This window comes from Amblyomma maculatum, chromosome 2, assembly GCF_055883805.1.
Source record: "Amblyomma maculatum isolate TAMU_Amacu chromosome 2, ASM5588380v1, whole genome shotgun sequence".
Classification (NCBI taxonomy): Eukaryota; Metazoa; Arthropoda; class Arachnida; order Ixodida; family Ixodidae; genus Amblyomma; species Amblyomma maculatum.
Window position 1 is genome coordinate 37725743 of NC_139345.1, and position 20955 is coordinate 37746697.

At 46.1% G+C, this 20955-nt stretch overlaps 1 protein-coding gene across 1 annotated transcript in view; it reads left to right on the top strand.

The window, feature by feature from the left end:
• Positions 1-20955, top strand: part of Rs1 (Dead-box helicase Rs1) — a 48179-nt gene that overhangs the window by 8848 nt on the left and 18376 nt on the right. Inside the window, exons 4-11 of the mRNA XM_084593886.1 lie at positions 2117-2193; positions 3969-4064; positions 4196-4301; positions 4604-4777; positions 5427-5577; positions 10700-10799; positions 14208-14349; positions 20459-20694. Of these exons, the coding sequence (XP_084450012.1) occupies positions 2117-2193; positions 3969-4064; positions 4196-4301; positions 4604-4777; positions 5427-5577; positions 10700-10799; positions 14208-14349; positions 20459-20694 (1082 nt within the window). The remainder of the gene's footprint in view (positions 1-2116; positions 2194-3968; positions 4065-4195; positions 4302-4603; positions 4778-5426; positions 5578-10699; positions 10800-14207; positions 14350-20458; positions 20695-20955) is intronic.

Consider the following 20955-nt stretch of genomic DNA (forward strand, 5'->3'; position numbering starts at 1 on the left):
CTCGGAAGGAGACTGCAGCCATGAAATTAGGAGACTCCTGCTTCTGGGAAAGAGAGCAATGGTTAGCCTTGACCGCCTAGTAAAGAGCAGAGACATTAGTCTGCCAACCAAACCCTGACTGCTCATTGGAGGGTCAAATTCTAAAGTTAAAGCTCAGCTACTTTGGTCATCTGATTAGAAGAGAGGAGTCGCTGGAGAAAGATTTGATGTTGGGAAAGGTTGAGTGTCGCCGGAGAAGGGGTAGGCAGCGAATGCGATGGTTAGATGGCATCCTCGAGGCACTGCAGATGAAGTTATGTGATGTTAGGAAGCAGTGAGAGACCGGAAAGCTTGGCGTGACATGGTCCATAGGGTCACGAAGAGTCGGGCATGACTGAACTGAACTGATTTGATTCACATAAAATCTTTGGTTAATATCCATATTTTTCCGCGCTACTTTTGATCAGCAGGGGTATGACGTCATTTAATATCATATTGCTTTAAATGGTACCTTGAACAATCTTCAATACATGTTGTGAGTTTTTTTGGCATTAATTTAGGGGACATTATATTGCTTTAAATGGTACCGTGAACAATCTTCAATACATGTTGTGAGTTTTTTTGGCATTAATTTAGGGGACAAAAGTGTTCAGGACATGCTGTTAAGAACCAAAGCCAATAGCTTGGTTATTAGCCTGTGGGAATTCAACATTTCCCTCGCCCGCACGACGCGGCAAACACCCTCTCTTTCTCTCGGGGAGCCCTCATCTTTCCCCCTCTGGCCTCCTTCCTCCGTTGCTGTGGCGGAGAGGGCGGGGGTGAGAGAACGGCCCCTCCTTCCCCTCTCATCTCAGCGGACAGCACCCAGGGAGACGACGCCGTAGCGCGCGGATGCTGCTATGACACCGAGGAAGAACATTGGGTGTTCCCAATAAACAGCTTGGCCCGCTGGCTATGTTTGTCTCGGTGCGACATTCCTCACGGCCACGGGTGTGATCAGAGCTGGCGGTGTGGCCTCGGTTCTCAGAGCGGAGCCGCAGCCCCGTAGAGAATCCCCACAAAATGGCGCACCAACGTGGGGCCCCACTGGCAGTCCAGTTGGGGAGGCTAGCTAACGAAGAATGGTGGAATTCCACGCAGTAAGTCGTCCAAAGTCGGCTGGGCGATCCTGGCCGGTATGCGAAGCCTAGCCCGATGGCAGGGGTTTCCAACCGCTATTGCGATACGCCTCCAGTGAAATCGCAGGTGTGGTCCGCCGAACGAGTCATTCTCAAGGAGATCCTGAGCTACTCGTCAAGCTACTGCCAGTTGCCTACGCTACCCCCCTTTAAAAAAACAACAAAAAAACAACAAAAAAATCACACATTTTGTGGGGATTCTCTACGGGGCTGCGGCTCCGCTCTGAGAACCGAGGCCACACCGTCAGCTCTGATCACACCCATGGCCGTGAGGAATGTCGCACCGAGACAAACATAGTCAGCGGGTCAAGCTGTTTATTGGGAACGCCCAATGTTCTTCCTCGGTGTCATAGCAGCATCCGCGCGGTACGGCGTCGCGGCGTCGTCTCCCTGGGTGCTGTCCGCTGAGATGAGAGGGGAAAGAGGGGCCGTTCTCTCACCCCCGCCCTCTCCGCCACAGCAACAGAGGAAGGAGGCCAGAGGGGGAAAGATGAGGGCTCCCCGAGAGAAAGAGAGGGTGTTCGCCACGTCGTGCGGGCGAGGGAAATGTTGAATTCCCACAAGCCGATGGCACGAGGCAAGACTTGCAAGGTGAAAGTTTCACCGGCATACTGTAACTTGAACTAGCAAAATTAGCTGATGATCGCTAACAAACGTGGCACTTATACACTAAAATAGCTTTTTGCATGACCTGAAGACTCGTCTGATATTACTTGGCTAACTTTGGTATATTACGGGTGTTTTGCAAGAAGCTGATCCATTTGCTTCTTCTTCAGTGGCTTTTAAAATTGGTAGAAGACTCATGTTCTTGCTGTGCCACCAAGCCCTAATGTTGTAAAGTCTATAACCGGTAATAGTGGTTCTTGAAGTGGAGAAATTTTCAAGGCTGACTGCTGGGCATAGACCCTTCTTATATTGGTTAATTATCTGCATTATGTATATTGTTTGTCTGGTTCTAGATACACTTCGGACGAAAAAGAAAAAAGGGAAAGACCCTCGGGAAAGGAAGAAAGCAGTCACTGTGGAGGGGATAGAGGTATGTACTGATTAGTGTTCATGTCTAATACGTGGTCACAAAGCTCTCTAAACGCATGCATTTAAATTAGCCAAAGATTGGTGGGAATACCTTGCTGAGCTGCAGTCTCTAGATTATTAATGACCACATGGAAATAACGATTACTGCATGGCTGTTTGGTGATGTCGCATACTAGGTAGTTAGGCCATTCTGTATGCAGGTTGAACTGCTCACGACCTTCGAGCTTTAGAAAAAGCTTACTATGCTAAAAGAGCATAATGTGCTTAAATTTTGTGTTCCATGCAAAAACAATAATAATTCCCCATTTCTTCTTTTACGCTAGTGGAATGTCTATGTAGCATTTGACGCAAAAGCAATCAAAACATGCTAGTAGTTTAATTTTTTTCTGAGTGCTGTGCACAGAGAACTACTGTATTTACTTGATTCTAAGCGCCTCCCTTTTTTCATGATCATGATGCCCATAGAAGGGGGGGGGGGGTGCTTAGAACTCCACCTCGCCTTCTTTTTGTGGTGATATCTTGATGAAAAGAGCGCGAAATGTGGCAATCAAATTTGACAGACTCGATTACAATTTGTCTAAACTTCAAGCTGTAGGCAGCCCTCTATAAACTCGTCCCGACCTCCATTACGGCTCTCGAACAACTGACGCCAACCAAAGCAATGGGCATCTGCTATGCCCGTGAAACCTGCCGAGCGCCGCTGATAACAGGCCCATGCAACATCACGGTGATAGAGTTGTCGAGGTCACTTTCGGCCAGTGGTGTCAGGTAGAGTTGGAACACAGCAGTGCATGAAGCTGGAGATGACACTGTGGACACCGTGCCACCTCAGGATTCTGAAAGCTTTGGTTCAACGACAGAGTGAGCAAGTGTGCTTGTTCGCCTTGGATGCGCGTTCTTTGCCCTCTTCGTTGCAAAAAAAAAGGGGGATGGGGGTGCTTAAATTTGCGAAAGTATGGTATACATCAAGTATATGCAATTAGCCAGGCTGAAATTTTTCAAACTGTTATAATTTCTGCAGTGATGTTAGGTTGCATGCAACAAACGTTTGAAGCAGCTTTCATGTTTTGTGTTCTTTTCTGGTAGGTAGCACAGATTTTAAATTGTGCCTTCAATGTACTTGAAGAATGTTGCATTAGTTTAATGGCTGATGCAAACCAGACTTCTTTGCTTGATCAGTTTACCATATAATTCTGCTTAACCTATGGTTAGGGTAATATACTACTGAGCCTGGATTTGATCCTTGCCACAGCAGCTATTTTGCAGTGGAGGTGAAACACCCGGCATCTGTGTACTATGTGATATCTGCACATTAAAGAACCCCAGGTGGTTGGAATTAATTGGAACCCCATTAACCAACCAACCAACCATTATTCCAACTATGGTGTTCGTTCCCCTACTCATTCTGCTTTCTTCTTCTTTCTTAACATTGTGCATCATTTTTCTTTCCATAGCTTGCTGCACTGTCCTCAATTTAAGTTTGGTCCTTTGCATTAGCCTCCAAGTTCCTACTCAATATGTTTTTATTGGTAAGGTACAGCTGCTATCATGTCCAGCTGAACTAGCCTGAATAGAGTTTTGGGCTCATTCGCTGTACATTTCTAACTTTCTATCGCTGTGTGCTTGTTCTCATAGACTTTAGGTAGGGCTATCAACATTTTCTTTAGTGTGTGCATAAGTATACTTCTGTTCCGTCCAGTTTAGAAAGCAGAGTGCAGCTTTGCCACATTATCATTATTGGTAACGCCTGGTTCCTTTGTGTGGTGCGCTAACCAGGATGCGGAAGAGGAAGAGGACGATGTGACAAAAGCATTTTTTGGCGATGGAGATGTCTCCTTTCAACAGATGAACTTATCCAGGCCTCTACTAAAGGTATGACCCTAACTAAAATTTCTCATTGGTGCCGTTACTCCGTTTGATTGACAGCAAAAGCTCGGCTGGCACTTAATTGTTAACAGGAGAATAATTGTGACAAGAATGACCATTTCCTTTTGTCATCCCAGGCATTGACTGCAATGAACTTCATCTATCCGACACCTATCCAAGCATCTACAATACCTATGGCGCTGTTAGGCAGAGACATCTATGCTTGTGCTGCAACAGGAACAGGTGAGATGCTGTTAGATGTAACTTAGTTGAGTGCACTCTTACCTGATACTTCATTCTTATGAAAATGCTTTGAGTGTTTGAGATGTGATGCTTAAAAAGTCTCTTTGTCATGACACGTATAACTTAAGTGATATTGATGGCTTGAAATAGGGTGTGTTCTTAAACATATTGTGAAGAGGTTTTTTCTGTTAGTTGCTTGCATTCTTTCAAATTGAGCAATAATGTGCTGTACCTTTTAGATCTCTTGAAAAATAACTACTGCACACTATCATGTAATATATGGTGGGGCTTGTTTTACACAGGTAAAACTGCGGCCTTCATGCTGCCCGTGCTTGAGCGGCTTCTTTTTCGACCCAAGCAGGACTTAGTGACTAGAGTGTTGGTGGTCGTGCCCACCCGAGAGCTGGCTGTGCAAGTCTACCAGGTCAGCCTCCAGCTGGCTCAGTTCACAGATGTGATGATCACCCTGTCTGCCGGTAAGCTTCATCCAAGTGCCCTATGACTTCTCCCCTTCCTTCATTTAGTTTTAATTTTAGGCATCTGCCACCAAAGCCTGCAGCAGAGTTCCACAAGTGTAATCTCGACTCGTGTCAAGAGCTCTATTATGTCATATCTCTAGGTACACTGTAACCTTTATTAAAAACATGGCTTCACTTTCGAGCTTGCAGCTATGCTGGTAACTGGTAGACAGGTGCCATGTACAGGTGGTCTCCTATATTACTGTCATTTACTTGTAATAGGGCCAGGTGTGGTGAATAGCTGAAATCACATTTTGGCGTTACTTGAACAGAGGTTTCCAATCTTTCTATCTTCGCAGAACTGCAGCAGCCATCAAAATGTGTTGAGGAGCTCTGCATGTTTGTTTTGGTCTCTTTCTGCCTAGCTAGCTTGCTAGAAAGGGCTGACCAATTTGCTAACCTCGAAAAATGCCCAAATTCAATCAATGCTGTCTGGCTGTATATTGAAATGGGCATGTGTGGCCTAAAATAAAGTGAGTAAGAAAACGTGGTGGTTGAGGCATACATGGCTTTACATGCTCAGGGAACCCAGAAGCACTCCAAGGAAAACAAGAGCTCAGTGGAATGCACTTTGAGAGCCCCTACTCCAGTGTTTCTTCCCTTACAGGTGGTCTGGACCTGAAGGCCCAGGAAGCTGCACTGCGTAAGGTGCCAGACATCATCATTGCCACCCCGGGTCGTCTCATTGACCACCTGGAAAACACACCGGGCTTCGACCTCCGGAACATTGAAGTGCTCATCTTGGATGAAGCTGATAAGTGAGAAGCCAGAAGCCACTTTGCAGGACATTTTCTTTCTGGGGAACACCTTAGTCATTTGCTGTCATTTTAATCATTTGTATGAGCATTTTGAGGTGCATGAACCTTACAGCAAGTGGTTTCGTTTTCAGTCAACCCCCTTATATATCTAGCTCAAAGGGGATCGCGAAATAATATGACACATGAAAAGTGTCAATAGATAAGCTTATTTTTAACCTAGAAATAAAAATGCAGTGCTCTACATGCTAGTGACATGTTTCGTGCAGCACACTGCTTGCTGAGCATTGCCAGGCTTATAATCTCCCTCACATTGATGCTATAGTAGTCGGTGCTTTGGAACTAGTTACTACCTATAATACGATGTCTAATTCTTTGGCACACTCTAAATATAATAAGCGCTCATTGAATGTATGGCACAGTTGGTTTCTGTAGCACTCTGGCAGCAAAGCGAAGGTCGTGGATAGGCCTTCGTTGGGCTATCTTCACTGCAGAGCAAAATGTGGAGCACAGATAGGATACAAAGGACCAAAGGCCGCCCTGCACAGCCCACATTCACCTTGTCACACAGTTTCAGTCTTGGCACTGCCAGCATTAAGGCTGCGCAGCTGACCTGTCTCCAGGCAATAAGTCATCAAAGAAAGTCTTTAGGAATTGGCGCCATGTGCTCGAGCAGAGTGCACCAATTGATATATAAAACGACTGATGAAATATGAGCTCGGTACTACTTTTACTCAGTAATTTCAGCGGGATAATCTGTGTGTTCAGGATATCTAATGGTTCAAAATTTCCAGCTTCAGTGTATCTGAGCTTGATTGTGTGAGGAATTTTCAAGGGACACAGGTGTTTCTTATAAGAATGTTATGGTAGGAAAAAAGCTTGGGGATGTGATTTTAGCTGCCATAGCACAAATATTTGTGCTCGCTAGGGAACCTCATGACGGATTGAGCTTATCCAGGCCCAGAGCTTCACGAACGCCTGGTTTAATATTGCTACAGTAGGCAGGCTTGGTAGCATCTAGGTGCTGGCACCAGTTTTGAAGATGACAGTAGGTATCAGTTACAATCGAACCCGGTTATATCGAACCCGGATATATCGAATTTTGGTTATATTGAACTCACGAAATATCCCCTTGAAAATCCCATGTAAAAGTATAGGAAAGCCACGTCATATATCGAACTCAAATTCATCGGTCGTTCGATATATCGAACTCCGCACCACGCACTGGAAAGTGTGCCTTCCCCAAAGACGATCGCATTAAGCCGCGTTCAGACTACGTGCGCATCCGTCGTAAGTATCGTATTTATCGCAGTGCGCATAGTGGCTGGAACTGCCGTTTACGTAGCTTGCGACCGCGCATGTTCACACTGGGCCGTTCGGTAAGATGCGTTCTTTACGACCGGCCAATCAGCGCTCTCAACATGGCGCCGGTTAGCAAGCAGCTGATAGCAGAGGTCTGGGCTCTTCAAGCTCAAAATGAGATGTGAAAGAAAAGACTGGACACACAAATAAAATACGAAAAAGAACAATGGGTATATTAACAATTGACAATTAGATTACAAATACACTTCGTTTCACACACGCACGTTCGCACACAGTTTTCAAACGTCCGCTCACCGTGCTGACGCACCGCTCACTCCTTCGCACATTTCTTCATGCGCCCGTTCTCATTGTCGACGTATCGCGCACTCCTGCTCGGTGTCCCGTGATCGCACTCTCTCGCACCAAACCAGGCGTACGGTCCGCCTGCATCCCTGCTTGCGATTTTACCAGTGCCCCGGAGCGATTTTGGAGACGGGCCGGGGCGGTGACTCAAAGGCCGTACTACTGACTCCAAACAATGAGCCGGGGCGCGCGGCAGACACGGAAACGTCCGCGGAACCTCGTCCCCCCTCAGAAAATGCTGTTTTCTTTTTCTCTTTTACGATGAGCTTCTTTCAAACTTCGACGAGTCCGCACCAGCTCCCTTCTGCGGCCCGACCGCAACGTCGCCCCGCATCGCGGCCTTTCGCTGCAGGCCAACTGTTTCCTCACTTGTCAACGGAGCCGATGGGCTGCGAGAATGCACGCGGATGAAGCGGGCATCCCCCGCCTCCATAGCCTCACTTTTCTAAACTAGGAAGCATTTGCTTGTTGAGAGCTTGTTCGCGCATGAAAAAACGGATTGATAAACCACTTACTACTTTGACTCAGCGCACTGGCAATTTGCAGCCAGGCATCGTTTTGCACTTCTCTCTGTGCGATTTCAGCTACTCGTAGTAGAGAGCCGGCCTCTGCCGAACTTTTTTTATGAGAGGCTGCTAATTCCACAGCGAAGATTCCGCACTGCACATGATCAAGCTGCGGACAGACACAATCACCGACACAGACACAATCACCGACACAACACCAATAACAACGGCGAGCCGAGACACTGCAGCGGAGTAGGAGTGTTGGATGATGTCGCCTACTAGTGGTTTGCGCGCGAAATCTGGGAGGACCGGAAGCCCCGTGACCGGAAAGGGAAAACCGAAACGGCTGTGCGCATTGGTCGCGCGTAACAGACGTATCTGTACTAGTCGTAAAAGTCGCGGGTCCTCCGACATTTACGCCCACGCTGGCTGCGTACGTTGCGCATTTTACGCTCAATACGACAGCAGTCTGAACAGACACGTTACGTTTTTTGCGCTTACGCTTACGATCCTTACGAACGATACGTGCGTTGCGCACGTAGTCTGAACGCGGCTTTACCCTTGGCCGTTTGCTGCGTGACATTTTCAAGCCACGCGCGGAAGGAGTGAGAAGGAACAGTTCGGCAACGGCTGGTCTGGGAAGCGCCACGCCCATTCCCCAAAGGCGCGCGCATCTACAGTTGTCGTTTCCCGCGCGCCAACACATGACGTTTGCAAGCCATGTGCGTGGGTGTGCCCATTCTTTTGATGAGCTATCTCTCTCCTTCAGCACGCGCAACGCATGCACCAAGCCAGCTCAGCCCGTTTTCAGACAGATGTCGGACGCTTTTTCCAGCATGTGTTGCGAACCCTCTGCGTGCGGACGTGGCTATGGCGCCTGCGGACGTTAAGAAGCGCCAGGTTTTTTTTTTTTTTTTTTATCGTTTATCCTTGCATGTATGAATCGGCGAAAGCACGCGGTCAGCTGCTGCGATTTATCACGCCCGCCCCAAGCGCGGCGTGATAAATTAAACCAGGCTTGCGCAATCAAGCCATCACGGGCACTCTGCCAAGTTCGCTCCCCGCCACCGCAGGAGCTATCAAAAGATAAACGCGCGCCGACGTTATCGCTGCGCAGCATCTTGGCACGCTGCCAATGAGCTGTGGATGAGATGACCGAAACGGACTGACGCGCGCCATCGACATGCAAGCGAAAATGTTCGCGATTTCTGCCGCCGCGGCGACACAGAAACCTTGTTTTGAGCTGCCGCGGTGGCTTGAGTGGCGATTCCAACAAGTTTGAAAATTTTCGCTCTGTCGCTGCCGCTCGTCGCTGAGATCGCTCAGTCGCTTGCATGTGAGCGAGCTGGCCTTAACGCTTTTGTTTTTGTTTTTTTCTAATACTCAGGTGCAAAAGTGGAGGGTGGGTTCATTATGCGAGTGGGTTGATTACGCGACAAATACGGTATTGTTTTTTCGCATTGTAAGTGCCGTCACAAGCCGATTTTTGTATATCGAATTATCGATATATCGAACTATTTCGCGATCCCCTTCGAGTTCGATATATCCGGGTTCGACTGTATACTTTGGTGCTCAAACAAAAGGGGAACAAGCAAGAGAGACATTATTTTCAAGGCAAAGGAACTGGGTCATGGTTAGGAATGGTCATCTTGCTTCACCTTTCAGGAGCCACATGCTCGTATAGATACTGAAAGCTTTCTTGCTCCCTTTTGCCTTTTCGGGAGGATCAGCTTTTAAGAGGTGTAACAGTTTCACGGGTGGACTGCCTACATTTGTAGAGCACATCTGCAGTGGAGTTATCACATTCCAGCCTGCACAGCCCATTTTGGGACAGTACTGTGCATTGAGAGACAACACAACGCATGTAACATGTTAATCTTCTGACCCTTTATTTATTTTTTTTATTTTTTATTTTTATTCTTTTTTTTTTTTTTTTTGCACTACTCCAAAATGACAGCATATTAAGAGTAACTTTGAATAACTGAGTTTTCTCATCTGTTAGACCTCAGGATAATGATAATGTTCTATTCTTTTACTGCATCTGTGACTCAAACATTTTTCTAGAGACAGTGCACTTGAGATGTACACCCGCCCAATTTTTAACAATATTAAGCGTTGTTTCTCTAAATGCAACACGTAGAATGCTTCTCTCGGCTACATCGCTTGCTAATTCGTGCTATAATTTAATGCATGACGTGGTACTTAAATGTGCCTGTTTTTCATATAACATGCTACTTGCCTGATTCACTAAAAAATAACCTAAAATTCGCATCGTCTGGTGCGATCTAAACAAACAAGCAGCATACATTGCAATGGTTCTTGTGGAGCATCTATCCTAAAGTAACTTACCAAAGTAAATTCGCAGGCACTTCCAGTTTTATACCGATCCTTTACCCAAATGAAGCGAAATGGATAGCAACTGCTACTGCATATGCTGCTTGAATTGTCTCTTTGTCGTGGCAAAGGATGGTGATTTTTAGTTAATTCGGACAGATTCAAGCGAACGCCCATCCTAATTTGTTATTATAGTAATGTGGCCATTTGTTACTACGCCTTGCGTTAAATTTCTGTACAAATGATTAGCCTGCAAAGCTGAGAGAAGCATACTACATGCTGCAGTTAGAGACGCAACGCTTGATATTGTTAAAAAATTTGGCAGGTGTACAAGCATGCTTTCATGCGCTCGCTTAGCAGGTTACCTTTAGTACAGCTGTAGTGAGATTGCTTTGCAACTGTGAGTACTTTTTCCATCTCAAGTGTTTTTCGATACCTCAGAAAAGAAGCGGCATTACAGGGCTTAAATTTTAACAGCCAAGGCTTAAATCATATTTTGCCTTGATGGCCAGGCATTTAGCATGTATAGGCTCCGTTTTGCAGTTTCTCAGCCAGTTCATCTCATTGAGGCACTTGCTTGCTGTCACATTGTGTTTTTTTGCTTTCGGCTTTATTTGCAGGATGCTGGATGAAACTTTTGCATCCCAGATGAAGGAGATCATCAGACAATGTGCTCCAACGAGGCAGACAATGCTATTTTCAGCCACCATGACAGAGGAGGTGTAGTGGTTATATTTTGCACTAAAGCATATTCATTTTTATGCATGAGCACGGTTGCAGTGCCAGAAGGCTTCTTTGTTTTATGTATTAGCCCACGAAAAGTGCAGCATCATGAGTGATAAGAGTGGAAACTGAAGAAAAGTAGGGGACTTCGTCATTTTTGTTTAATCATACTCGGTGTGTTTGTGTTTAGTCTTAGCAAAGGGCAAAAACAGAGGCCTGCCACTATGTGTGTAATTGTTGCAGCTTTTATTATGGTGTGTAGTACCAGGTGCGCCTTAAATACTGTCACGGGAGTTATGGCCCATATATTGGCTGAGAGTGAACAAATCTCACAAATATTTGCACAGCATTTTTCTTATACCTTAGGAATGCAACTTACATTTTATTCAATATGGTTGCTTTTGGCCATTATCATGGCCCTTAAGGGTTCTGGGCATGCTTTAATTGCAGCCTGCGGCGTACCCTGTGGAATGTTTTTTTCATTCTCACTCTAGCGATGTTTCTATTTATTTATTTATTTATTACAAGTTCCTGCAGCGCCCGAAGGCATTATTGCAGGGGGGGAGATGACAAGTAATCTTGCTAGGAACGCCAGTGATAAAATACATAAAAATGAAGAAAATAACACGACACAAGTGATAATGCAGAATGAAAAACGTGCATCTAAAGAGGGCAACTGCGCGACGAACAAAGTGATGAAAACACTCAAAAACAAAGTAATGAAGGAAACACACGCAAGAGAACTAGGCGCCACATTACACATCCGATAAAAAAGGCCCGAAATAAATTTTCAGTGCAACACTCAGTGATGCCAGCTGGCAGCCGGTTCCACTCATTGATCGTCAGTGGAAAAAACTAGGTTTTATACACATCTGTCCGGCATTTTATTTCGCGGATCTTCCACTGATGATCAAGTCGTCTAGACAAAAAGTGAGGTTGAAGCAGGTACCGGTCTTTTTCAATGCTGAACCTTCCAAAATAAATGCGATACATGATCTGCAGTCTGAAATGTTTTCTGCGGTGAGCTAAAGATTCCCAACCAAGATGATGTTTAATAGACGTGACACTAGATGAAAAATTATAATTGTTAGACACAAATCTGGCAGCATTATTTTGGACGCGTTCGAGCATGTCTGATAAGTAAATAAACTGGGGATCCCATACAGGGCATGCATATTCAAGAATTGGCCTTATGTAAGTGAAATACAGGAGCTGCTTGACATTTGACTGCGCTTTGCTGAAATTACGCTTTAAAAAATTAAACATTCTGCAGGCTTTCGATGTAATATGCTCAACTTGTCTCGTCCACGTAAGGTTAGAGGTGAAATATACGCCGAGATACTTATATTGCAACGGTGGTGCGCTGAAGAGTGCAGGCCTTCTCTTGGAAGATAGCTCATGTGCAGAAATCCATGGGGTTTAGGTCAGGCGAGTTAGCCGGTTATTTTTCAGCCAGAAAGAAATCAGGCGTGTGAGTTCGACACTTTGCGCTGGGGCGCCGTCTTGCTGCAGAGTCCAAGACTGTTCGCCAAAGTAGGTCTGAGTCAAAGGCAGCAGTTGAGAGTCAAGAATTTTCTTAAGGTGTGTGTCTGTGCCACTCTGTTCGTTTTGGCACAAAAACAAGAGGAGTGTGTCCAGTGGCAGATTCCCCTGCCAAAACCATCACAGGTGCCAAATGGGAGTTTCGCAAAATTTTACGGCTAGCTGAATCAGCAAGTTGCGGTGTCAAGCAAGTACACGTGAGTTCTGGGTGTTCTGATGTGTGTCCACCGTGAAAATGTTCTCATCGGTGAAGACGGTCATCATGTGCTCCCCCTTTGCGGCCCACGCCAACAGCAGCCGGCATTTTTAAAGGGCCACTGTCCAGGGAAGGCCCTTTTAAGAAAAAGAGCCCAGTGTTTCGATCAGGTACCGGAGATAGTCTGTGCAAAATTCTACAGCGACACGCGCACCGCAAAGCATCGAAAATACAATTCAAAGCTCCCTCATGCTCTCCTTTGAGAAGCCAGCTTCACCGCTTCCTGCGCTGGCCCGATGGGCCCCGATAACGACGTACGTATCAGGAACGACGTCCATTGGTCCGTCTCGCTGAATGACGGGAGAAGGATGGGTGTCTACCGCTCGCAGCGCGCTTTTCCCTCGCCACGGCCAGACTGAATCCAGCGGCGCGCGCTCCCTCGACCGTTTTTTTTTTTTTTTTCGCGCTCGCAAATAGCCACGCCCCACCTCCCGCCAAACGCGGAGGAGGAAGGGGAATTTGTATTGCGGAGGCTAGACGACCTCGGGCAGGAGAGTGAAAAACCTTTGCGAGGGAACGGAAGGAGAGAGGCAGGATAGAATCGGGTGATTGCGGTGGCTGTAACTGCGTTATTAGTTACTCTTTTCAAAAACATTTTGCGGCCTTGCGTTCCAGGGGCGAAGTCTCACAGTCACCGGGGAAGAAAATATTTTCGACCGGAGGGTGGACAGTGGGCCTTTAAAGTCTTTCCTCTCTCTCTGTGCTTCTGTCAGACCATTTCTTTTCTGCAGCTTGTAGGGGAACATATTTTGCTCTCGTCGAAAAATTCGTCTCGTGGCAGACACATTCAGCTCTTAGGCCCGACTTCTCATGCTCCTCCGTGGCTGCTATTCAATTCTTTTTTTTTTTTTTCCACTTTTTTAAGGCGAGGAGTGGCCACCGTGACAGAATGACCACTGCGGGGTCGGTCCTGAAGTGTGCCACGCTGCAAAGCTCGATGAACAATCTTGCAGTGAATTTTGAGAAGTTCGGCTATCTCAGAAGGCGTGTGTCCAGCATTCCTCAGCGACAAGATTGCGGGCCGATGCTGGCTAGGGCATGCCCAGACTTGAAAAATGTAAACACAAGCATAAAACACAGCCCAAGCACTTGAAATGGTGTAAAGAAATATTAGTGAGAACGATGTTAAAAAATATTTATATTAGGAGGAATAGTTGTGGATCAAAGTGTGTGACAGTAATTATGACGCACCCGGTAGTTGTTTGTGACCATTTGAGCCTAATTTGGAATAAATTCAGTTTGTTGCGTTTGAACAATGGTCAAGAGTCTGATTGGTTGTTAGACCAACGGAGCGCTGTAGAAATTATTTATACTTTAAATAATTATGATGGAGAGTTGTGTCAGCTTTTCTTTATGGTGATATTGCTACTGAGCCAAATGAGTGACACTGAAGAGAGTGCTGCTGGTAGGCTTCGGTGTTCATTTTATGGTTTGATGCAATGAAAAAGAGAAATTACGGTCAGAAATGGATTTGTCAAGATTAACGGATGCGTTTAGAAAATCTTCTTTTGTCTTATCTACTGGAACTTTTAAATTCTACGAAGTTTTGTGGAAAAAATGCTCGTAGCAATGCTGGCTAAAGTATATCTCTGATGTCTGGAATGCAGGTGAAAGACCTGGCTGCTGTGTCACTCCAGAAACCAGTCAAGCTGTTCCTCAACAATAACACTGACGTGGCACTGAACCTTAGGCAAGAGTTCATTCGTATCCGGCCTCAAAGAGAAGGAGATCGAGAGGCAATCCTTGCTGGTGAGTAGCTGCCAGTTGAAAAAGAAGGTGGGACACCTGATCCATCCCTGTAGTCTGGGGCTGGCGCAGTATTTTGTATTAGTGCGTTTGCGGCACCGTACAATGTGCATTGAATAGAAACATGATGTTGGCATCTAGCATCATTTTGTGGTTATTCACTGCTGATGAACTGCAGAGGGTCACTTCGGCCGGTGTGGCACGACTGTGAGGTGTACTAAGAGTTCCTGCTGTCTCTTTGAAGCATTAAAAAATCCAATCAACTGTTATGCAGCTTAAAAGCAGTGCTGGCTTGCGTGCCTGTTATAAGTGGTGCATCAAGTTGCGGTATCAGTAGAACACTGGTGTACCCACATTATTTTCAGAAGTGGAAAATTATAGGAGAGAAAGAAGAGAGCAGATAAGCAGCAGTCTCCTTCTTTACTCCTTGCCGGCTTTGCATTGTGCACGCCAACCAGAAGTGCAGTGTATTGAAAACAGTTTTGCAGCGGCTATAACAGCGTGCACACTTGGTGACTATCATGATCTGTACTGCTGTGACTGTTGGCTGTGCTGTATTAATACAGTCCAACCCTGCTACAACAAATGCTGTGACAAAAAAAAATTTACGCCGCAGTGAATTATTTTCTATCCCCCATTAGCAAACCATATTAAGCACTGCAATCATCCTCTCGACCACCCCCCGTCCCTCATGAATAAATTTTTGCACTCCAGTAGTCAGTACATTATAGCAGGTCACAGTGTATCCTCATGGGCACTCTTATATTGCATGCGGGGAATAAAAAAGCGTTTTGGTAGCCATTGCAGTGAATGCAGTAAAACCTCTGTTATTCAAAGCCATTGGGACTGAGAAAAGAGTTCAAATTAACCGGCGTTTTATATTAACCGAACACCGCAAAAAATCTTGCCCAAAAAAAATTAATTGCAAGAGGCATGCCCCTACCCCCTCATCCTTCCATTCATCAATCCTCAACGAAAGCACGTGGTCAGCCGCAATTATGGTGCTGGCTTTTTACTATCGTTCTGCTCAAAGCGGCGTTTGCTGCTATCACGCGTTCCAATGATGATGTGGCCGAGCATGTCGCTTCAAGAAAGACCCCGCCCCCTTCTGCAGGAGTTAACATCAAAACATAAACGTGCCGTGATGTTATCCCTGCACAGCATCTTGGCGCACTGCCAAGAAATGCTCTGTGGACCCCGTCGACAACGGCGCGGAACAGAGGGACGGGCTAAAGTCGAATTCTTGTTTATCTGCATTTTTGTTTTCTAGAGCAGCAAAAGTAGGGGGTGGGGTTATTATGCGAGTGGGTCCATTACGCAAATAATTGCGGTAATCGAGCTGCCCGTTAACCCTCTAACCCTGCTGCTATAAGTGGGAGGTGCTTTGATGCCAGCGTCCCCGCTATAGACCGTTTTCGCGGCGAGGAGAAAAATAGCCTTGAACCAGAACGCGCTGCGCGGCTCCTCCTGTCTGGTATGTGGGGACGCGGGGATAGCAGCGGAGGCGGCAGGACATTCTACAGAGAAAGGGCACACGTTGCAGTCTTTTGCACACAGAGTGTGTTGAATAGCCGCAAAATATCTAAGCCGATTAGCTGATGTGAGCGATGTGCTTTCTTTCCCTGTTCTTTCTTCTTTCGCCCCTTTCTTTCCTTCATTTCCCTGATCGCTTCATTTCGGCCGGCCGCAGTTTAGCTGCTAAGAGCTGCCGCGGTTAACGTAATCTTTTTTTTTTTTTACTCAGTTGTTTGCGTTAACAAAAAAAAATAACAACCAAAAGGAGATGATTAACAGAAGATAAAAGATTAACAGTGGTGGTATGCGCGTGTGTTGCTCTACACTGTTCCACTTGCAACTCACTCAGTTGGGCGAAGACGAGCAGCTTCTGAACTCCAAGCCACAACCGAAAATGTTTCGCTTTGGCAGCCTTTCGTGCGAGTTCCAAACACTGTGTTTGTAGAGTAGGGACCGGAAAAACTGAATACCCGTGCAACAGCGGCCGACTTTGGGCAACAAGCGGATGATATTCCTTGCGGCAAATATTTACGAGATGCCGCCAGGTAAAGAAGAACTATTTCGATTCAGTCATCTGAGGTTACTGCAAGTATGAAAGAACCTGTCCCACTTGAAGACAACGATATGCTAATAAATTGGTTGTCAAATTATTAAGTGAAACAGCGCTAAAATATTTTTCTTTTAAACACGCATCTCGTAAGATTTTGCTGCCGATAATAAATGGACATATGATCATAGGAATAGCAGCGATTGCTTGCAGTAAGCAAACCTTGCGACGAAAAATGGACTATATAATTGTTAACAAAAGCAACTTTCGATGAGGTCATTATGGGACATAATTTAAGGTCCCTATTCCATAGGTATCATTTGTCCATTTTATCTTGTATTTTAATGTCAGCATGACGGTAGCATCAGACAAACGCAACTAACGCCCAGTCGGAGAAATTGCAGGATAGCAGCTTCCGCTGTTGACAAGTCATCGCCACTCCCCGCACATACCGGCAAACAGGTGGTCGAGTCATGTAGGCAATGCTGAAATCCGATTGCCTAGTAGTGGACGCTTGAACACCCTGCCTGATTGTCACCCAACAAAAGTAGCCAGGGTAGAGTAAATGGATCCGAAATGGATAATGGATACTTAAGAATAGAACCCCAGTGGAGGTGTGGGAACTTCCGCAGTAGCCGCTCAAGCAGTAAAGAGTATATGAAGGATCGGTTGACCCAACTAATCTAGCGCGATTAGCATTGCTCTTAAACGTGACATGAAACGGCTACATTCGCTTTCTTTCTTTCCTCAAACTGTTACGGTAAGCTGTCTCTAGAAATCATTTAAGAATAAAAAGTAGATCGAAAGCTGCCATCACTGCCAGTGGTGCGCCGCCGCCTCTCTGTGCCACATAAAAGTTACACACTAATTGTAATCAGGCTTGTAGCCTTCAGCCGACCTGATCAGGAGCATAATTTTTTGTCATTTTTGACTGAATGGCTTCTCTGTTACTGAAAACCTTTTTTATTCTTTCAGCTAGGTACTTTCAGAAAGCGAAAATTTGCACGCGAAAGCTCCAAAATGCCAATTTCCGCTACTTGTCGCCTGTTCCGCGGATGGAACCCCACATACCAGCATGGCGGTTGTTCATAACTCGGCCGCTAGATAGCGCCACATACACAAAATGGCAGCGCCCATGATAAAACGGTCTATACGCTGCCTTCGCCACGGCCAGGAAGAAGAGGGATGAAGAGTGCGTGCAGGGTTCGTTGCCTCCAGTTCGGTCGTGCCTTAAAACGCCAGGAGTATCCACGACTGCGTTGCAATGAAGCACGTCTCCACTTCTGCAGGGGCATGCTTTGGCGGTCAGCAAGCCATACCACAGAGTGTTTTTCTGTGCTGGGAGCTCTCGGGTTGGGGTGCTGCAGCATATCAAGGATAAGCATCGCTTTGGGGTACCACTTCGTGGCTCAGAGATGCCGTCGCTTCATTGATTTTATTCGAAATTGGGATTGAGCAATGCAGCTAAGCACCGAAAACCTTCGAATTAACAGGGCTGGTGCAGGCCGCCACTTCGAATTGCGCAGTTGAAGTCACATTAGAAATTATGGGGACTGCAGAAATTCTTCGAATCATCCAGAATTTCGAATTGCACTTATTCGAGTTATCGAGGTTTTACTGTATGTGTATTATGCAAATATGCATAAATGTCTCCAGGGCGTTACTTTGGAAACAAAAAAAAACTCAAGTCACAGATTTTTGGAAATACTTTGTTCATGAACACCGAAACCTATCTGTCAGCATTCGTTTTTGATCCTGCATCAAATTTTCTTCTTCAGTCACGTTTTTTAAGTCATCTATATGTTTTGTTCGTTGTGGCATATTTGTGTGTACCAGCTTGAGAGTACTCCAGATAATGGGGTTTTGGCATCATGAGCAATCACAAAAAGAGTAAAATCAGTTCTTCCTCTTGATTTCACTATATCTATACCACCTTAAAGAAGTGATATTAGGGTCAAGGTACAAAACCTGCCACTTGGGGCATTGGATATGTACTAGTGCCCCCAAAATAAAACAGAGCACTCAACCAAACAAAATTTCTTTTTGCAGAGCACCCTGCTAGCGGGTGCGCACGTGTATAGCTTGGGTGCATGTGGGTCACTCGAATGTTCAGCTTGATACTTTGGTGTTCGCCTCATCAGCAGCCTGGATAAAAGAAAGCACTTTTTTCACACTGGGCTCGAGCTTATTTTGGGGGCACTAGTACATACGGTGAAGGTATTTAGGTGGTGGGTTATGTGTAGTTTCTAAATGTTTATTATTCAGGCATGAACAGGAAGCAAGAGATTGTCTTCATTCTCAATGTCATGATTTTTTATGTTGATTGGATCATGAAATGGCATCAAAAACAAAATCATCGAGAACTGCTTCTGACACGAGTTTAGGGATTCTTGATGGTTTGTGGAACCACCTACAGTACAACCTCGATAATTCGAACTCGGTTAATTCGAAATCCCGGATAATTCGAAGGTTTTCTGCGGTCCCGTATTTTCCAATGTAAATTTGGCCGGATAATTCGAACAGGCGGCCTGCGTCAGCCCGGTTAATTCGAAAATTTGGACTGCTATGCGGCAATGCCTGATCCATGTTTCGCCGCAAACCCGGCGAAACGATGGCCCTACGGAGCCGCGAGGCAAAGCCACATAGTAATGGTGATGATTTATAGGCGAAGCGCCCCAGCCGGAGCACTCTCTGCACAAAAATCGGTCCACAGTGCGCCTCGCGCACCGCCGAAACACGCGCCTGCAGAGGAGAAGACGTGCTTCACTGCAACACGGCGGGCATACCGGTTTTTATCACGTGACCTCGCCCCCACTCCATCCCTTGGTGTGCTTCGCCCACTCTTCCCCCGTGCCTCCGACGCTGCAAGTACGCCACCACCACCGCCGCGCCGGTCTCGCCTGCGCCATTTCTTTGTGTTGTGCGCTGTGGTTAGGGGTCGGCTACTGTGCCGTTTTTTTGGGCGGGACTGTGCAGAAGTGCTAGCTTTGTGACCGTAGCAGTGCAGAAATGCCAAAGTACAAGACTTTAACGTTGCAGCAGAAGTTCTGCTTGATCCAGGAAGCAGTCTAGAGCGCTTGTTCGAAGACCGAGTTGGCCAAAAGGCATGGCGTGCCCCTCTCGACGTTATCGCAGTCGGCTCGACACAGTCGGCTTCGCCGAGTATATCAACATTGAGAGCGAAGAGCAGACTGGCTACTCTGACTTGGAGAGTGAGATCACTGCTGGTACGAACATGCGCGATGACAGCGACGATAGCGACGACGACACCGACGAGCCTCCCCGAGCACCTGCTCTTGGTGAAGTTATCGGATCGCTGAACGTTATCCGCAGTTTTGTTGAGTGCCGCGGTGGAAGTTCAGAGATGTTTCGTCTATTTGACCAACTCGAGAGCATGACCTTAGGAGCCGCAAACTACCGGACGCGGCAAACCAGCATCTCTGATTACTTTCAGTAGTAATTCAAAATATGCCGAATAAAGGTAACACGTTCCTGCAACAAATTTTTTTGCCTAAGTCTTATTTCTTGGTGTGTTCGGTTAATTCGAAAACCCGCTTAATTCGAAGATTTCTCGCGGTCCCGATGACTTCGAATTAACGAGGTTGTACTGTATTTGAATTTTCTGGAGCCATTTATGATAGGACAACAATTAGTGACTGTGTCTCTCTGCAGGTGATGTTAAGACCACAGAGAAGCCTCTAGGCAAGGACATCATTGCTGATGCCGCAGATAGCCAGGCTTTCCCTGAAGCTAGCTGTGATGGTGGCTTGACAGAGCTTGAGTGCACATGTTTTGACATATTCGGTATACTCAGTCAGTTTACTGCTAACTTAGCTGTCCAAAGTTTGTTGATAACATCGAAAATATTTTTCCTTCTGAAGCAGTGAAGATTTTCAATCTTGGTATGTTTGTTTGTTTTTAAAGCTGCTATTACTTTCATACAGAGTGACCTGTTGTATGGCACTCATAGGTATTTTGTTTGTGAGTTTAATGTAAATAACTGACTATAGCAGCAGACATTTACCCATCCGCTCTTCATTTTCCTTTCAGCACTGGTGTTGCGGACATTCCACGACCACACCATTGTGTTTGTGCAAACAAAGAAGCTCGCCCACCGGCTGCGTATTCTGCTGGGCCTACTGGGGGCTCGAGTGGATGAGTTGCATGGCAACCTCAACCAGTCACAGCGCCTTGAGGCCCTGCACCGCTTTAAGGAGATGGAGGTGGATGTGCTTGTCACCACTGATCTGGTTGCGCGTGGCCTTGACATCAAGGATGTCAAAACGGTATGGGCTGCTTTCAGGCTTATCGAATGCAGAAAGTGAAGATGTTGTAAGAGCTGTCAGTGCCAAAACTGCATTTTCTATCACGCTGAGTATGAGCTGGATGCACAAAACGAGGGAAGAGCCCAATTTTCGAAGCGGTGGAAACCCACTAATGCGCGACAGCTGTTTACTTAGCAGCCGATGAAAAGGAGATAGCACCTTGAATAGTTGTGCATGTCATGAGGGCTCATTGGTTTACTGTAAATTGGAAGACTGTGTTGG